Source organism: Sarcophilus harrisii, chromosome 5, assembly GCF_902635505.1.
Source record: "Sarcophilus harrisii chromosome 5, mSarHar1.11, whole genome shotgun sequence".
In the NCBI taxonomy this organism is placed as follows: Eukaryota; Metazoa; Chordata; class Mammalia; order Dasyuromorphia; family Dasyuridae; genus Sarcophilus; species Sarcophilus harrisii.
The window spans coordinates 133,570,925-133,588,202 of NC_045430.1; the positions used below are offsets into that span (position 1 = coordinate 133,570,925).

At 35.8% G+C, this 17,278-nt stretch overlaps 2 protein-coding genes across 4 annotated transcripts in view; one reads left to right on the plus strand and one right to left on the minus strand.

Annotated features, from left to right (window-relative positions):
- Positions 1-445: 445 nt before the first annotated feature.
- Positions 446-16,577, minus strand: CDNF (cerebral dopamine neurotrophic factor). Of its 2 annotated transcripts, none has more exons than XM_003771448.4 (4): positions 15,504-15,910; positions 8,601-8,728; positions 5,976-6,117; positions 446-1,414 (listed from the first exon to the last, which is right to left on the minus strand). In XM_003771448.4, the coding sequence occupies exons 1-4, from the start codon at positions 15,622-15,624 to the stop codon at positions 1,236-1,238; spliced, it is 570 nt and encodes a 189-aa protein (XP_003771496.1). In that variant the 5' UTR covers positions 15,625-15,910; the 3' UTR covers positions 446-1,235. The 2 variants fall into 2 exon arrangements, 1 of the variants encoding a protein (XP_003771496.1); XR_004229595.1 differs by lacking the exon at positions 15,504-15,910 and adding an exon at positions 16,292-16,577 and having other exon boundaries at positions 1,400-1,414.
- Positions 15,927-17,278, plus strand: part of HSPA14 (heat shock protein family A (Hsp70) member 14) — a 30,843-nt gene continuing 29,491 nt past the window's right edge. Inside the window, exon 1 of one of the 2 annotated variants that reach the window (XM_003771434.4) lies at positions 15,927-16,204. In XM_003771434.4, coding sequence (XP_003771482.1) covers positions 16,148-16,204 — 57 coding nt within the window. In that variant the 5' untranslated portion in view covers positions 15,927-16,147. The remainder of the gene's footprint in view (positions 16,205-17,278) is intronic. The other variant, XM_012550895.3, reaches the window with a different exon arrangement.

Genomic DNA, 17,278 nt, shown 5'->3' on the forward strand with positions numbered 1-17,278 from the left:
GCCAATGTAGGCACTTCTCTTAGGCATCTATGAATTGGAGGTTTTAGTGTTTTTTTTTTCTTTTTAATTTGCTCATTGTGGAGTAGGAAAAAGGTAATTTGAGGAACGATTAATTTTTAAAAATTTGAAAGGATATTTATTCTTATACCATATTTATCATAATTTATTGCTGTAGAATGGTGATGTGCCAAATTAAAACTCAAGACACTGAGCCACATTGCCAAAGAAGAATGGCAACATGCAGTACATCATTTTGCTAAGTAGATTTAAAAAACAAAAACAAAAACAAAACCCAATATTTCAATATACTATTATAACAGGGTAGGCTGCTACTCTGAATGAATGGAAACTATTTCTTGAAAAATATAATGTACGCAGGATTTAAAATGAATATAATTTATATTTTTAAATTAATGAATTGCTAAGATACATATGCTGCATATTTTTAAAAATATATATCTAAGTAGTGACCATAAAGAGCAAAAAACCCAAATGATATGGTTCTGTGAATAAGACAAATATTGATTGATTTTTCCCAGTGTTGTTATACATTTCCACATGTTTATTTGTACTTAGTTATTCAAGGCCTTTTTAATTTAGCCAACAGATTAAGAAATGTCACAAAATTAGCTGAGGAAAATAGTTTTGTAGCAGCTCTTCCAGATCTGTTACTTTAGAGATCAAACATTAAAAAAGCATATTTTGGGATTTTAAGTATAAGAAAAGTCATTATTTGTGAAACTCTGACTAGGGTTCTGAAACTGTCTTCAAAGGGAATATAAAATAAAGTCAATTTTTAAAAAGAAAAATTGTCTATTTTCCCTAAATCCAGTACTTTTGACTAATAGTTAATGTAAGAATGAGAACAAGACTTCTTTCATCACTACTGATAAACCCTATAATGACTTTTGAATGCCTCAATTTTCCCCTAGAGAGGGAAAAGGTGATGCTTTCCAGCTACCCTAGGAATAAGCTGTGAGAGGAAAAAGAAAGTCCAAATATTTTTATATTTTTGCAAGGAATGTGACAATTGTATACAAGTAAATATAAGGCATTTGGCATTGGTAGCATTACTCATAAAGACAAATAATGTATTCTGAGACCAGGGCAAACAAGTATGATATCTGTGCCACAAGCTGGTTATAACAGTAGCTCATAATGATTCACATTGTTTAAGGCCAGAATCGTCATCATTTTGATGATTTGCTAATGTAGTCATTTTGTTCAAATTTCATTCAAAGATCTGATCTTGGACTTGCAGATGTGTACTTGGGTGCCAACTTTTTAATGAGATCTACTAGGTCTGTTTTTTCTATGCATGCTTTGCACTCTTCTCCCCAACTGTTGAGAATCTTTTTCAACTCAGTTACTCTCATCTTTGACAAATCCACTGATTCTAAGTCCAACTTCTTCTCTGAAAAATAAAAGAATCAAAAGATAAAAACCCTTAGGAAGCAAAGTATATATTTTATTATTATGCTAAATCTAAGAGTACTCAAGGGGGAACTGGGGAATATTCCAATTCTTAATTCAGTCTCTGAGTTATTTACAGTCCCTGAGCCTCAGTAGGTACCTTGAACTATGTTAAATTCTGGGGCTACTAAGATAAAACCAGATATGATTCCATCTATCAAGAGGTTTACACTGTAGTAAAGGGATAAGACATACCCAAAAACTATATGCGAAAACATCATCTTATATGTAATAGGCATTTAATAAATATTTACTGATGGACAAATAACTGCAGCAACAAGATAGCAATTGTTAAGCATGTAGGAGAAGTCAAACACTATACTGATCTAAAAATTTTCTACTTTACTTTTTCCAGTTTCCTACTCTTCAGCCCTGGATAATTCCCCATGATCTCATTACTCTAGTCCTGCAGTTACCAGATCTGAGTATCTCCACAAAGTCATCAAAATCAAACTGATTTGAACACTCTAAATTTCTGGTATATAATTTTAACTTCTGTGTAGCAATTCTTGTACTTCATAGTAACATGTGCAATACTGATTTTTTGAAACCAAACGTATAATAAAAATTTATCCTAATCAAATTTCATCATATTTAACTCATCTCAATTTTTTAGTATTTCAAGATCTTCTTGGATCCTGATTATCATCTAGTATGTGAGGTAGTCACTCTCACGTTTATGTATTCTAAATTTTTTTGTTTGTTGGGCAATTGGGGTTAAGTGACTTGCCCAAGGCCACATAGCTAGTATTAAGTGTCTGAGGTTAGGCTAGTGCACTATCTACTGTGTTACTTAGCTGTCCCCCATCATCTGAAGTTATGATAAGAATACTATTTATGTTTTATATAGGTTCTTGATAAAGAGCACAAGTCAAACATAGATTTCTCAAGATTACCCCTGGAAACATCTCTTCCAAGTTAACACCGAGCTATTAGTGATTACTTTTGAACTATTGTAGTGGAGATACATAAGGCATTTTCTCCCTACCTCACCTTTTTTCTATTAAAATTCTTTTGATTACATTCATAAGACACTAGAAAAAAATTTTCTTGCTAGTCTTTGTCTGATGCACTTCATCCCTGGCCAGAAGTCTTTCTATATGTGCTCCTAAAATTCAAAAACCATCTCTTAATTATTTCTTAACTTTTCCAAATTCGTTTTTCCTTTTGTTATGCTTTGCTTTCAAAGGGCATCTTTAGTAATGGGATTCAATTTATTATTCAAGGCTTTGTAACCTTTGGCAATGCTTTCTTGATATCTTCTGGAAGTATCAGTTATGCTTACATCAATTATAAGTGTTAAGTAATTTTCATCTGGTTTTGACAAGCCTTGGGAGGTTTTCTGTCAAGTTTTGATATGTTCTATGGGAAGACAAGAGACTATTGTTCTTAATCAGGTTGACAAATTGCTGCCTCAATATCCCTAAATAGATATGACCACAACTTGTGTTTCAGTGCCTCAATGATTACTATTTGGTATAGGAGGGGAAGGTGAAGCAGGTGACCTTGCACAGTCCTCCCTCACTTAAATCCAATTCACTTACATATCACGACATCACCTTTCTGATGTCATGGTCCTCTTTGAGAATGAAGGACAAACAACAACACTGACTATTTGACATACCTCAGTTGGTTTCAGACATATGGGGAAATCTACTCCTTCATTTTCTCTTAAGGAAAAAAAGTGAACCATTCGTTCATTTAGCTGTATTTTTATGTCTTTCTCTAAAGTATTGCAAGAATGCCAATATGGGTGTAAGACAATCTCTCTTAATGATAGATCCATCATCACTGGAGGATCATTGGACAGAGCTCACATTTAGAGTATTCAAAATTAAATAACTATTTGTAAAAAGTCTAAAAACTTTTTTTCTTTCTTCTTTCTTCCTTCCCCATTACCTTGTCACTATCATTTCAGACTGAGAATCATTTATACTTTTATCAGTTTCATGGGTCATCTAGTCCCCCCAAAATAAAAAAGAACATGGTAATTTAAAAATAGAGCTATAAAGTGTTTGCTAATTCTAATAAAAATGAATTGGAATCAAAACAAAGTTGGACTAGAAAGATTAAGGATCTTCCAGAAATTTATCCAGAAGGGTATTTCATTTCCCTTTCTTATTTTTGTAAAAAATTACTAAATGATACTTTCATAATCTATGGACCAACAAATTCTAGATCTATTATACTTCTTCATTTGATGGTTGACCTAATAATACAAGTTATCAGAGCTTAAACCAACTGACAACTCATTCATCTCTGCCCAACATGTTTTTCTGCCAACAATGGGAAGAAAGAATGTAAAAAAGTGAGCACATCAAGATCAGTAGTTTCAGGAAGAAAAATAATTGGCATTAATCAACTACTCTCCTAGCACATTGTGTGTGTGTGTGTGTGTGTGCGTGCGCGCACATGTGCGCTTGCATGCCTGCACTCAGCCTGTGGCATTTGACATTAACAAAAAAAGAGAGAAAAGACTGCTAAGAGTATCTAATTCCTACCTAAACAGGTTTGTACAGGTACCAAGCTAATGTGTCTGGTTCTCCAGAGGCTTTTTGAGTAAGCAATCATTCCTCCTCATTAATAAGAAGGCATGTGATAATGTTTTGCTTGTGTAAGGGTCTTGCCCTTCTTCACTGAAGTTAAAACTATATTTTAAACCCAATACAAAATAACAGTTTATGATCAGCAACCTAGGGGTCAGAAGTATCGTTAGGCAAAACTGTAATGTAAGCAGATTATCACTGGCACCCCCACCTCACCTTTCTGTACCCCACACAACTTTCATAGTAGCTCCATCCAAGGGAGTTGAAACATCCTGCTGCCCCTGATTATGTAGGATGCCTTTACTGATGCTTGCCTTTCAGGAAATATCTAGTGTCACAGATATTGCTACCTTCTTCCCTATTACAGTCTGTTCTCAGAAACCTGTTTCTGCATCTTCAGATTTGAAGACCCCTTAGTTGCCATACACAGCTCATTCACAGTAAAGTAAACTAAGCTTCAAAGAGCTGAACAGACTTTTCTCCAAAGTCAGGTCCACATGCTAGGACATTCAGATTTCCTTACACCCAATTTAGCACACTTTCTATTATAAACTAAACTTTACTTCATCAACTTAGATAAGAAAAAAACAAAAAGAGTAAACAATAGTTTTCAAAGATACTATATAATTAGAATGTAGCTCACTTTGAAAATCTTAAGATCTTATTAAATTATTAAATAAGTCACATTCCTACCTAGCACAATATTTTACACATAGTAGATGCTTGACAATTATTTGTTGAAACAAAGTGTAAGTGACTGATAATAATTAATGTTCATTTTCTGAATGTTTCCATGTTAGCAGAAAACAATATCTAAGCCTACAGAAACTGTGCTGCAAGCCTTTCAACAATTAGGCCCATACTAGGAAAACACTTCTGGATGAAGTAAAGTTGCCACAACAACAAATTACACCTTGTTGAACTACCTATCATTTTTCCTTGCAGAGTTCTAATCCCATTGAACATATCATTCATACTTTCTAGTTTAATATATCAAACATCATGTGTCATGACTTGTCCTTTCTATTTTTCTTGCTAAATGTGACTTTTGTCTGAAACAAAAATTTTATGTAAATAACCTGATCCCTAAAAACTTAACTCTAGTAAATTGCTAGATTTCACATGGAAGAAAGGCTTACATTCCTTTTATGCCCTGAAGACTGCATGTATTCACAATATAAACTCCTGGAGGGCAAAAGCTATTTAGCTTTTATCTTTGTATCTTCAGCAGAAGACAGCATCTAATATGGAGCAGCTGTTTATTGCTTGAATAAATAGGCAAAAAATTTGTCTCTTAGGATTATAAAGAGCTACAAAGCTATTCTCTTTGGATGACTATTCCACTTCAGTTTTAGCACATAGATTAAATGTCTAAGATGTGCTGCTCAGTGCAAGAGATACAAGATTAAATGGCAGTCCCATGCTTGAAAATTTTGAAATCAAATAGGGAGAAATGAGACACAAATAACTATAAAAACATAAAGTTCAAAGGGAAAAGGACTGTTACTGACTGGGAGAATTAGCATTTCTTAAAAGAAATGGCACTGATAAAAGTAAGCAAGAGAATTCAGTTGGTAGAAGACATTCTAAGTGTAGGGAACAGTGTGAACAAACATGGAAAAATGCCAGTTGGAATAAGGTTTGACAGTATCATAACACATGTGGCCAGAAGTATAAAATAAAAAAGCAATGTTTAGTCCCAGATTGTGAAGGAATTTGCATTTTAAGAATTTAAATAGTACTCAATAGGGAATCTCCTGAAAAGTTTTAAGGAAAGCAGTGACATAACTAGATTTATGCATAAGGAAGATGTCTTCTTGGAGAAAGTATCATTTGAACAGGATTTTTAAAGTTGGCTGGAACTGGATGCGATTCTTTGAAGTGAAAAGGTTTCATCTCCTGTGTCTCCAGCCAAATGGGGATGCTGACATAATATAGATTTTACTATAGTTATACCATATTTAAGCTCGCAGATCTGACTGTCTATCCTCTTCAACTTCTCACAAATCTTTAATGCTGGTACATGGGCACTCATAGGGCGAGTGACTTCACTTAGGATCTTTGTGGCTGCATCATTTGTTGCTCCGAGATAATAGCACTGAAAAGAAAGAATCAATCCAGAATATTTATTTACCATATTTAAAAAAATGAAAATTAGAATAACATAGTAGCTCAAAAATTGTTTCTAGAGATGGAAGTAGAAATAACTTGATCCTTACAATTCAACCCTTAAATTTTTAACTCTCATGACCAAAGTCACAAGAAAGATAAATTACATGATTATGGCCATTTATATTACAAATTGTCATGTTTCAGGAATCTACTATATATAGCATTTTAAGTAAAAATAAGCAAAAGTCAAGGTATTGACAGAGATTTAAATAATAAAAATATTTTAGATGATAGTTTCATGTTTTCACATGTTAAGCGGTAGAGATCCTATAAAGTAAAAGGAGTTCAAAAACTAAAACGGTTCTCAGTGACACCACAGATTTAAACTGCATTACTGCTGTTGTGATTTCATCCATATAGGAAACTAATGGTGTGAAAACTTCATCTATCCATACAGATTACCACCTAGTCTCTAACTTTAAAGTCTCAAAAAGCTGCCTTAGGACTTGCCCAATGTTACTTGGGTAATATAAGTGAGAAGCAGGACATGAACTCAGCTCTTCCTTACTCTAAGGCCCATTTTCTGTCCAGTATAACATGCTGCCTTTTTATAGGAAAGGACATACTATACAAAAAATATTTATACACATAAAGCAAAAATGTACAGACAACTACATAAGCACAATTTTTTAAAAAAGCACATACAATGTAAGTATGAATAGTAATGTAAGATGTTTGGGTTTTGTAAAGATAACTTCAGCTAAAAAAAGGGAGCAAAGTCTACAATTTGGTTTCCATAATAACTAGGGTTCCCTAAGAGGAAACAATCTAAGACAAGATCACTATCCCGGTTTCTTCTGATCTCAAGGTAAACAAATCAGAAGACTAAGAAATTGAAGAAGACATTTCATTTTTTGATCAATGTCAAGGAGCAATTTTGAATAGTAGATGACCTAGAAAGAAAGCCTCCTAGTCTCAGATAGGCATCTAGTGTAGCTAATGACGCCCTGTATAATATCAATATTTCCGTTTTGTATGAGAATTGATCAGTGACAAAAAGAATCCCTTCTAACACTTAGATAATCACCTGTAGAAAGTAAACTAGAGAGATCAGAAGTCCTCCCTCAGATACTAACATATCAAGAGAAGATTGCTACCAATCTTAATTAGCACGCTGAAAAATACAGCCTTCTCTACATAAGGTAGATTCATGAGGAACCCTGACATTGAAGGCAATTTTCAAGTGAATTGGTTCAACAAAAGCTCTCAGGCTATTCTGGGAATCAAGCCCTGTGTACTTATCAATTCTTTAATCTTTGTGGGGATGAATCTTCCTGTGTAAAAAAAAGGGGCTAGACTGGATGACCTCTAAAGGAACTCATCCTTAAGTGCTGCCATCTTATGATCTTTTCAAATGTTCTTCCTTCTACATCCTACTTCCTACCCTCAGTTCATTTGGGGGACAGGGAATGAGAGAGGATGATGAAGATTTTGTGCAATAACCCAACCAAACCCAGGGAGTAGAAGGAAGATTGGGAGAGCAATCTTGGAGAGAGAAAACCTTTCAAACATCTGGCCTAGATGCCTTCTAGCCTCTTTCTGATTTATTCCTGGAATACAATCTATTTGAGAATATTATAGGTAGTCCAGATTCTTATAAATTTATTAGAATTTCATAAGCCCAACCCCAAGTGACTATCCTACAATCTTCAATTAGGAAAAATATGAATTGATAAAGGATGTAGATTATGCCCACAACTTTAATCAGAGTAGAATATATCCATTGCTGAGCATAAAACTTTACTAAATAGCTTAGAAAAGTTGTTCACAATCTGTGAACCAAGGACCTCATGTACTTACAACGGAGTTATTGCAAATATATGAATTCATATCCATATCAAATGTATATAGATGCTGCTGTGATTAATACAATTAATACAAGTTTATTTAAAATCACTACTTAAATCACTAATTGAAGTCATCTTTTGTCATTTATATTTTCTCAATCAATAGTTATACATTATATAAATAAATACAACGAAACCAGGAGAAAGGGATCCTGAATTTTTTTTTTAAAGAGTCATACTCAAAAAGACTTTGGAAACAAAGGAAGGGGGCAGGGAAGGGAGGGAGAAAAAAATTGGAATACAAGGTTTTGCAAGGATGAATGTTAAAAACTATCTTTACATATATTTTGAAAATAAAAAGCTATTATTTTAAAAAAGTATGGGAACAATTGTTCTACAGTATTGTTTAACTGTTTAGAAGCAAAACTAAACTAACTCCTAAGTAATTGTAAATATGATTTGTTCCATTTTTTTTTAAAGATCAATTTAGAATTGTTCTCCAAATGGATATATTAGACAAGAATGCAGCTCAGATGACAACAGAAGACCATTATGAGAAAAAACAAAATTAAGTCATCTGCAAACAAAAAACTTGAAAGGGAAAGATGAAAAATTACCATACCAGACGATTTTCTTTTCCTTTGGAATCTAAACAACTTCTGATTAATTCATTTTCTATGATTTCCTGGGAAAAGTCAACACCTTTGGCTATTAAGGAGCTGTAGAATCTTTCCAGAAATTCTTTACATACTAGAAAAAAAGAAAGAAATTTTATTTGTATGCACTATTAAAAAACCATCCACTTACACATAATTTGTGGATAACAAATCAATATAACAGATATCACTGGTTTTTGTTAGGAGTGTGAATTCAGATTCAATCAAAATTGCTTTCAGGCATCTAGTTATAACTTAACACATTACTCTTTGACCCTACAATCTGCTAAAAAAGCAAGAAACTGTCTCAAGGTAAGTCCTAAATTTAAAGAAAAAAAAAAAAGTTGATATTAGAAAGATGTTCTGAACTTAAAAAGATGACATTTATTAGGGATAAATATAAAGTTATATATCATGGTTTAAAAAATCTGCATAATGGGAGAGATGTTGCTAAAAAGCAGTTCGCATAAAAACAAAATCTGAGTTTTAGTAAACTGTAACTCAATAAGCGTCAAAGTGTGAAATAGCCAAAAATCCTCATGTAATAATAAGGTATATTAACAGAAACATTGTGTGTCCATGGCACACAAGTGATAGTCCCTCCATGCTAGAACCTAGTCAGACCACATCTGGAATATTCTATTCAGTTCTAGGTGCTAAGTTTTAGAACAAATAAGATAACAATATTTTCAAAACATGACCAAAATAGGAAAGTGATTAAAAACCATCCCATATGTGGATTGGTTAAAGGAACTGGGGATATTTGGCCTAGAGAGGAAATATTTAATGTGATAATTATCTTTTTGAGTTGAGCTTTGAAGAAAATTAAGGATGGAAAGTGAATGCATTCTATCAATTGGAAACAGCTTATATATACAAAGCAAAAATACAGGAGATGAAATTTCATGGAGGGGCAAGAGTAAGGCCGATTTGGCTGGATTATACAGCATATAAAGTGGAAAAGGTTAGAATGATAAATTGTAGTAAGATTGTAAAAGTTTTTAAATACCAGAGAAGTAACACTTAGGAAAACTGGAATTGTGGATCATAATTTTCCACTTCATGGAGGTAATCGTGGGACATCAAATACTATAGAACACAACCTTTAACAAGTTTGACAAGCTGCAAAGGCTTAAAGCATTGCCTTGTCAACATAATGTGTCTGCTGTCTAAGGGCCAACCTATCTTTGGATAAAGAAGCTCATAAAAAGTTCTTTGTCCACTAAGAGAGTAATTTTGCTTATGAAGAATCATGAAACAGAAAGGAGTTTAAAAATGTCCTTTTATCATGTGTAGCCTCTTTCTGCACAATGGTACATGCTTAGAAGACACAAATTCATGATTTTTAGGGCATCTCTAATATTAATTAAATTTGTTATATGTGAAATCTTTACATATAAATTGATTTAACATTAGCGAAAGTAAAACATCTATACTGACATTCTTGTAATAAATGATAAAAGTTGCAGCAAAATGTACTGGTGGTAATTATGGAGTTGGCAACACTGGTTTCACTGTGTATAAAAAAAGAAGTGTAAAAATTCAAATGGCTACCTTGAATTTTAGTGTTCATAAGGGGACCATAGTAGAAAGAGCTTCAGTTTATGTGCCAATGTGTATTCCAGAGGCTGAAAAAATAGAGTACCTATGAAGACCCTGATAAAATCCTCCAAATCTAGTCAACAGATAATTTGACATACAATGAGGTCATCTAGTTTATCTCTTTTATTAAATCCTGTTGAATTCAAAATGCATTTTTAAAGTAAAGTTGTGCCAGGTATCATGCTAGGTACTGGAGATTCAAAGACAAACAAAAAGCAGGTCCTGCCTTTAAGAAGTTTGCAGTCTGGAAAAGTGAGATAATACATACATATACAAGGACAAACAAGATTTATTTTTTAAAAAATACAAAGTGATTTGAGGGAAAGGCATTAGTGGGGAACGGAGATTTGGTTCTGGAAAGGTTTTTAAAAAGGCAGCATTTGAGATGATCATTGAAGGAACAGGGATTGTAGGAACTGGAGATGGAAGGAATACCTTGCAGGCGTGGGGGTCAGCCTATTTTAAGGCACACAGAGGGAAAGAGGACCTTCACCTATGAGGAATAGCAAATAGGCCAGTTTGACTGGATAACATGGAGGCAGAAATGTAGAATAAAGTAGAAAGATGATTTGAGGTCTTATTATGAAATCTTTAAATATTAAACAGATTTGATTCTGGAGATAAGAAGCCACTGGAAATTTATTGAAGAGAGTAACAAAATCAGACGTGTGCTTTAAGAAAGCAATTTTAGTAGCTTTGCTTAGTTGGGTCTCTTTCCAAGCTTCCTGAAAACATTTTTTAAATTCCTCTATGATTCCTCATTGCTTGTAAAGTGATACTTGCCACCATCCTATTCCCTAAGATCTTGTAAATAAGATTGTACTCCAAACTGTATTATGTTATGTTCCTGCTTATCAAGAAAATCAGATATTTAGAGGTTTCTAAGTTCTTTTGATCTTTTTGTTGTAGTAATTAATTTAAATTTTAACTTCTTTGAGAAATAGTAATAGTCTTGTGTCAATGTTTCTTCTTTTATCCATTTCTCAGAGATATCAATTACCTATTAAATTTTGTCTCCTTATTCTTCTATTTAATACTGATTTCAGATTTTATTCTAACAAGTTAATGACATGAATATAAAAATACCTCTAATTAGATAACTCATAGATGAGAAGAAATCTTGTCATTTTTATGACTTTTTAATTGCTCAGCATTATAAGATTATTTCTTTTCTTATAACATTTTTCTTTTCTTATAAACTGGTTGTGATATATATATATATATATATATATATATATACATATGATAGGATAGATGTGAAATTCCTCTATAGTCCTTTCATTTTTTCTTGAGCCAATTTTTGCTAACATTTTTGCCATGTATCCAAAGCCTACATTTGCACAGAAACCACTATTAAAGTACATGTTGATTTAATTTGGAAAGTCTTTTTGAGTTCTTCATAGAATCTCTTTATCTCATCATCTACTGTAACAGATCTGTTGGTGATGCATAAACTACACTTAATTTCATGGTCCTCTTAATACTAGCACTGTCAGGTTTTGCAAAGCACGTACTTTTATTATCTCATTTGATACAAGGTAACATTGGATCTGTTCTTATCCTTATTCCATAGATGAAGAAACTGAGACTAATTTTCCCAGTTACATGGATGGTTTTTGAGGTAGGATATGAATACATGGAGATCTATTCTTTATGCTATTTAGCAGTCTAACAAGACTCATTATAGGTACCACAATATGAAACTATCAAACGTCCCATGAAATTATTTCCCTTAGATGCATGATAAACTCAACCCCTCTCCTTCTGTATTAGCCTCTACAATGAAAATCTGTGAGCTATTCCATTCAATTTTAACTTTCTTTTGTCTCCCGGTTCTATTTACATTGATACCAATGAATGTCACATCCTTCCACAAAAAGATTCTGAACTTCCCTGTTATCGTCAGGATAAAATACCACCTTTCCAAACTTTACACACATTATCCTCACTTATTCTGTGTTCCAGTCACCTTGGACTACTTACTGTGCCTATACACAATATCTGATCTGCTGTCCCCATGCCTTTGCACAACCTATCGCTCATCGTTAGAATGTAATCTGTCTTCACATGAACTTCATATCAAAGGGACATACTCTATTGCCAGTTCAGTATTGGAAACTTTTGAAATATGGTAAAAAATCTGCCAGATTTTACTCTACTGGCATTGTCTCCAAAGATAGGGGTTACAAACACATAATGATGAGGTATCTTGAATAGAACCCTATGTTTTTGAAGCTTCTTTTAAGACTCAGTTCAGTTGTTTGCCTCCTACATTGATGCCTATCTTGACCCACAATTGTTGGTTATCATTTTCAATCCCCTTCCCTAACTAATTTGCATATTTTTCTATTTCTTTATTTGTATGTATACTTCTTCTTCCCAATAAAAGGTAAGCTCCTTGCAAGCAGGGAGCTTTTGTTTTTGTCTTCTTGTCCTCAGTACCTTGTACTAAGTGGTACATAAATATATGCTTGAATAAATGAATGAATTAATGAAAACCCTCAAATAGGGTCAGTAAGCTCCATAATAAGAAATTGCTTTGTAAACCTTGAAGTGCTAGATAAATGTGAGTCACTATTAGAATGAGACAGATTGGAAAGTCTAACTACAATCCAACTAAGCTACTCCCAACTACTATAGATATGAAGTGTAGAATACAGTAACTAGATAATGTAGTAAGTAATGCCATCTACAGGAAATAGGCTAAAAGTTTTGTGGGTTTGTGTTTTTTTTTTTTTTTTTTAACAATTAAACTATTAAAAATAGTAAAACAATGCAAAACAATATTTATGGTGATAACCAGAAATTGATGGGTTCAAAACATTTTCATAGATTCCATTGTATTCCTAGAACCATTGACAATTTTTCAAAGTTAAAACTAGATATTAACCCAAGCGCTGAGTCACTAAGTTTTTTGGGTTTTTTTTTTTTTTTTAAATCCAGGCAGAGAGGCAACAGAATCAAGAGAAAAGGGAGAATGGTAAGGTTGGAAACATTTTTTTTAAATTAAGTCATTATAGACTTGTTTCACTTTTGTTCAATGATCTCTGAAAGTCATCTTCCAAATGATACACAACTCATTCCATCATAAGCTCAGGCTACAGACGGGCAATACTAAGGGAGTGAATGTAATTAATAGTGAAAATGTACTGAATAGTTATTATTTTTTTTTTTTAACCACTGTTATCTCCTTCCCTATGAATGTCCTTGCTATCATATCATCATGAGTTTTACCTTTTGAAATTATAATTTCAGCAATTATTGTGTCAAATTCTATTAGTAAAGCATATTACCAAGAAAAAGAAGACTTGGGTAATAGGAAATGAATATAAAATTTTAAGAAATCCAGTGTGCCAATTTAACAAAATATGTATTATTAAGATCATAATCTCAAAAAATAAAAAAATTGTCATCATTTAAAATACAAAATAGAATATTCTTATTTGAAAAAAGTTTTCTGGAAATTTGAAAATTTTATATTGTGTGAATAGGGCTTTTGTTCAAAAAACAAGTTATTAAGTTCCTATTATGTGCCAGCACAGTGTTGGATCCTGGGTTTACAAAAATAAAAACCCCTTCCTCAAAAAGCTTATTTCTGCATCTCCTTTAAGTCTTAATATGGTGGGAGACTTATAATAAACACCTATGTCTCCTGATATGTAAGAGTCATACATATGTGTATGTATACACATATACATATATATAAAATTACTCAATAGTAATATGATTCTTACCTATAACCTAGGATCACATCTCAATCCTGAATTATTACCTTTATGACCTGGGAGAGTAACTTCACCTCCATTTGGCATCTTCTAGCACTTAAGATTAAATGGAATTTTGGTTAATACAGTTGCTACATTATATTCCAAGCTTCTTGGTTGTTGGGATGGATTAGGAATGATGAAATCAAATAACAGCTAATGTAAATGGTGCCCAGTACAACTTAATTGCTTCAATCGAGCTCAGAACTTAAAATCATTATATAAAAAATGTTGTTTTATGGCACCTTTAACTGTTGTCATGCTGTTGACCATTGCACCCTTCTTTCCCAGAACAATTAGACTATATTGGGCACCATTTTCACTTTCTTATATATTAATATTTAAATCTCTTCCTTACTAAATTAAGCACCAATGCTTTCTTAGGTAAGTGCTGCATATTGAAGGAATATTCAGGAAGTTAAATTTAGAATCACAGAATGGAAAAATGTAAAGTGTAAATCAATCGGAGATCATTCAAGCAAATCCCTTCATGTTTCAGATGAGAAACCTGAAGTTACTGACTTGGATTCCCTTTAACTTATACTGTAAAGCAACGATTTTTAAAAAAATAAATTTTCTCTGCTCTTTTAGTTTTTGTCACCTTACTCACTCCTTGCTAAATTTTCTTTTTCCCTTTTAGTATGAATCAGTTTGTACTCGAAGCCTTCTGGGTAAAGGGATGCAGAAATTTCCAACTGAAAAGGAATGATCCACTTAAGGATTTCAGTACAAGCAAAATAATGTTTTGGTCATGTATACTTATTGTGTATTTAAGTTATATTTTAATATATTTAATATCTACTGGTCATCCTGCCATCTAGGGGAGGGGGTGGGGGGGGTAAGAGGTGAAAAATTGGAACAAGAGGTTTGGCAATTGTTAATCCTGTAAAGTTACCCATGTATATATCCTGTAAATAAAAGGCTATTAAATTAAAAAAAAAAAAAAAAAAAAAAAGGATTTCAGCACAACTTGCCAAGTTGACATCGGTGAGAATGGAGGATAATCGTATCTAATGAAAAATTAGACTCAAGTTCTATCAGCGACCACAAAGTCACTTAATGTCTCAGTGTGTCAATGACAAAGGAATTGACGTGAACTAAAGGTTCTGCCTAGCTCCCCGGACCTCCTATCACAATGCGAACTAAATTAAAGCCAGATAGATAGAGCGGTTTGTGCGGCGCAACATATACTGTCAGACCACAAAGGTAATTTTTGAGCTCCATTATTTAATTACCAGCCCTCTAGTAGGCAGTTTCCTCTCTGAATCGTTCAGAGAAGGTTGGGGAGCTCACCAGGTTATTAGCAGCACACTGGACGGATGGTTTTTGAAACAAGGGACGGGGAGAGAGAGAAAAAAAACTTTGCGGGTGGCGACACTTGCATTCTCCTGCTCCTAGTTATTTATAGCATGAGCCAGGCAGGGAGAAGGCAATGCGAGCAACAGCTGCAGTCCTCGGAGCTCAGCGCCATTGCCATGCAAGTTCAGTCTCACCCCCGCTCACCTTCACAGTCGGTCCCCACGAGCACAGGGGAATCTTGCCCCTGAACAGCAATGGGGTCGGCGGCAAAAAAGTAGGCAGAGAGGGTAAGGGCTGTGAATGCAGCTGGGGTCGAGGGCTGCATGGTGAGAGAAAGTTCCAATTGTGCGGGCCGCCCACGGTCAGACGCGCACAAATAAGGGCTCCCTCGATTCTACACAAGCCACCAGCAGCGAGGGGGAAAGGAGAACCTGGTACGGTACAGAATCTGCCCATAGTTGCTAGGAAGGATGACACAAACGCCAACCCCTAGTTTCCATTGGCTCATCTCGGGAAAGCGTGAGAAGGGGGACGAAGCAAAGGAACCTCTGTCCCAGGCGTCACCACCTCTTTTCAACTGGCGCTTGCGCTTTCCTCCACGCGCTCGGCGCTCCTACCTTCCAGAGGAAAGCGACGCAGACGCGACGCCTCGCGATTCGCCGGGCCCCTGCGTAGCGAGGCGGGAATTTGGTGTTGATTGGCGGAGACGGCCTTAGGCAGCCGTGGATTGAATGGACAGGCTGGGCGGAAGGGAGGGGGAAGCGTATGGTTACCGCGGTGCTTGATGGGGCTGCTCCGAGACCGGTAGCGGCCGCCGTTGTGAAAGCAGCCCGTGCCGCCGCAGCCTCATGGCGGCCATCGGAGTCCACCTGGGCTGCACATCTGCTTGTGTGGCCGTCTATAAGGTAAGAGAAAACGGCAGCGGCGCGGAGAAAATTTGCTTGCTTTACACTTCCCGGACTCAGGGGGGGGCGATGTCTTCCTTTAGTTACCTGGAGAGAGCCAGGCCAGGGGTAATGTTGTCCGGGGTCGCGTTCCCGCGGTGGCGAAAGGCGAAGGACGCCGCGGGCCGGTGCCATACACTCGACTTTCTGAAACCTTCACCTCCTTCCGTCTTCACACCTTATCTCCTGCCTTCCTAAATCGCTCATTCCCTCTTAACTCACCCCATCCCCCATCCCGACGGATTTCTATTGGGGGGAGTCGCGCCTGGCGCCAAGGAGGGTCGCGGGACGGTGAAGGGAGGTGTGGGATGACGTCACGGCAGCAGACTCCTGACGTGCACCCTTGGCCCCGGCGTCAAGGGGGGGGGGGCGGAGGCTAGGGTGGGGGAGAGTAAGGAGGGGGTGTTCTTAGGTCGGAACTCGGAGGTTCCGGGGCTTCTCCAAACTCCTGCGAGAGGGAGCGAGCGAGGGAGGAGGGAGGGCAGGCAGGGCGGGGTAACCCTCAGACTGCGACCTAGAACTGTTGCATTCTGTGCGAGAGGTTTGAATATGGAGGGGAGCGTGGGTGAGTATGGCTTCTTACTTGGTCTGTTTAACATGGAAGGTTTCCCGAGTCCTAAGTAGGGAAAGCGGCGTTGGAGGGCCTGGGGGTGGGCCCGGGGGGAGGGGTGGGGAATCAGGCCCTTCTGTCAGTTTCTTGGAGAAGAGAGATTAACAACCTGGGAGGGGAAGAGGCTGTTGTTTGGTTTTTTTCTTGGTATCAGTTCTAGCCCTACTGAAAATAGGTTCTGCCAGGGACAAAAAAGCTCCCATAGGGTTAGTATTACTTAATCCGAAGAAAAGAAGGTGTGTGGGTGTGGGGTGGAGAGGCGAGAGGATGACTTAATAATGATCTTTAAGTGTTATGAAGAAGGTTGTTATTACACATAGGATGCATTAACCAATTATTGCCTATGTAGAGGACACCAAAAGAAATGGGTGGATTTAACATAGAGGGCGTCTTTTACTTAAGAAAGGGCAAGTTCTGTGTAACTC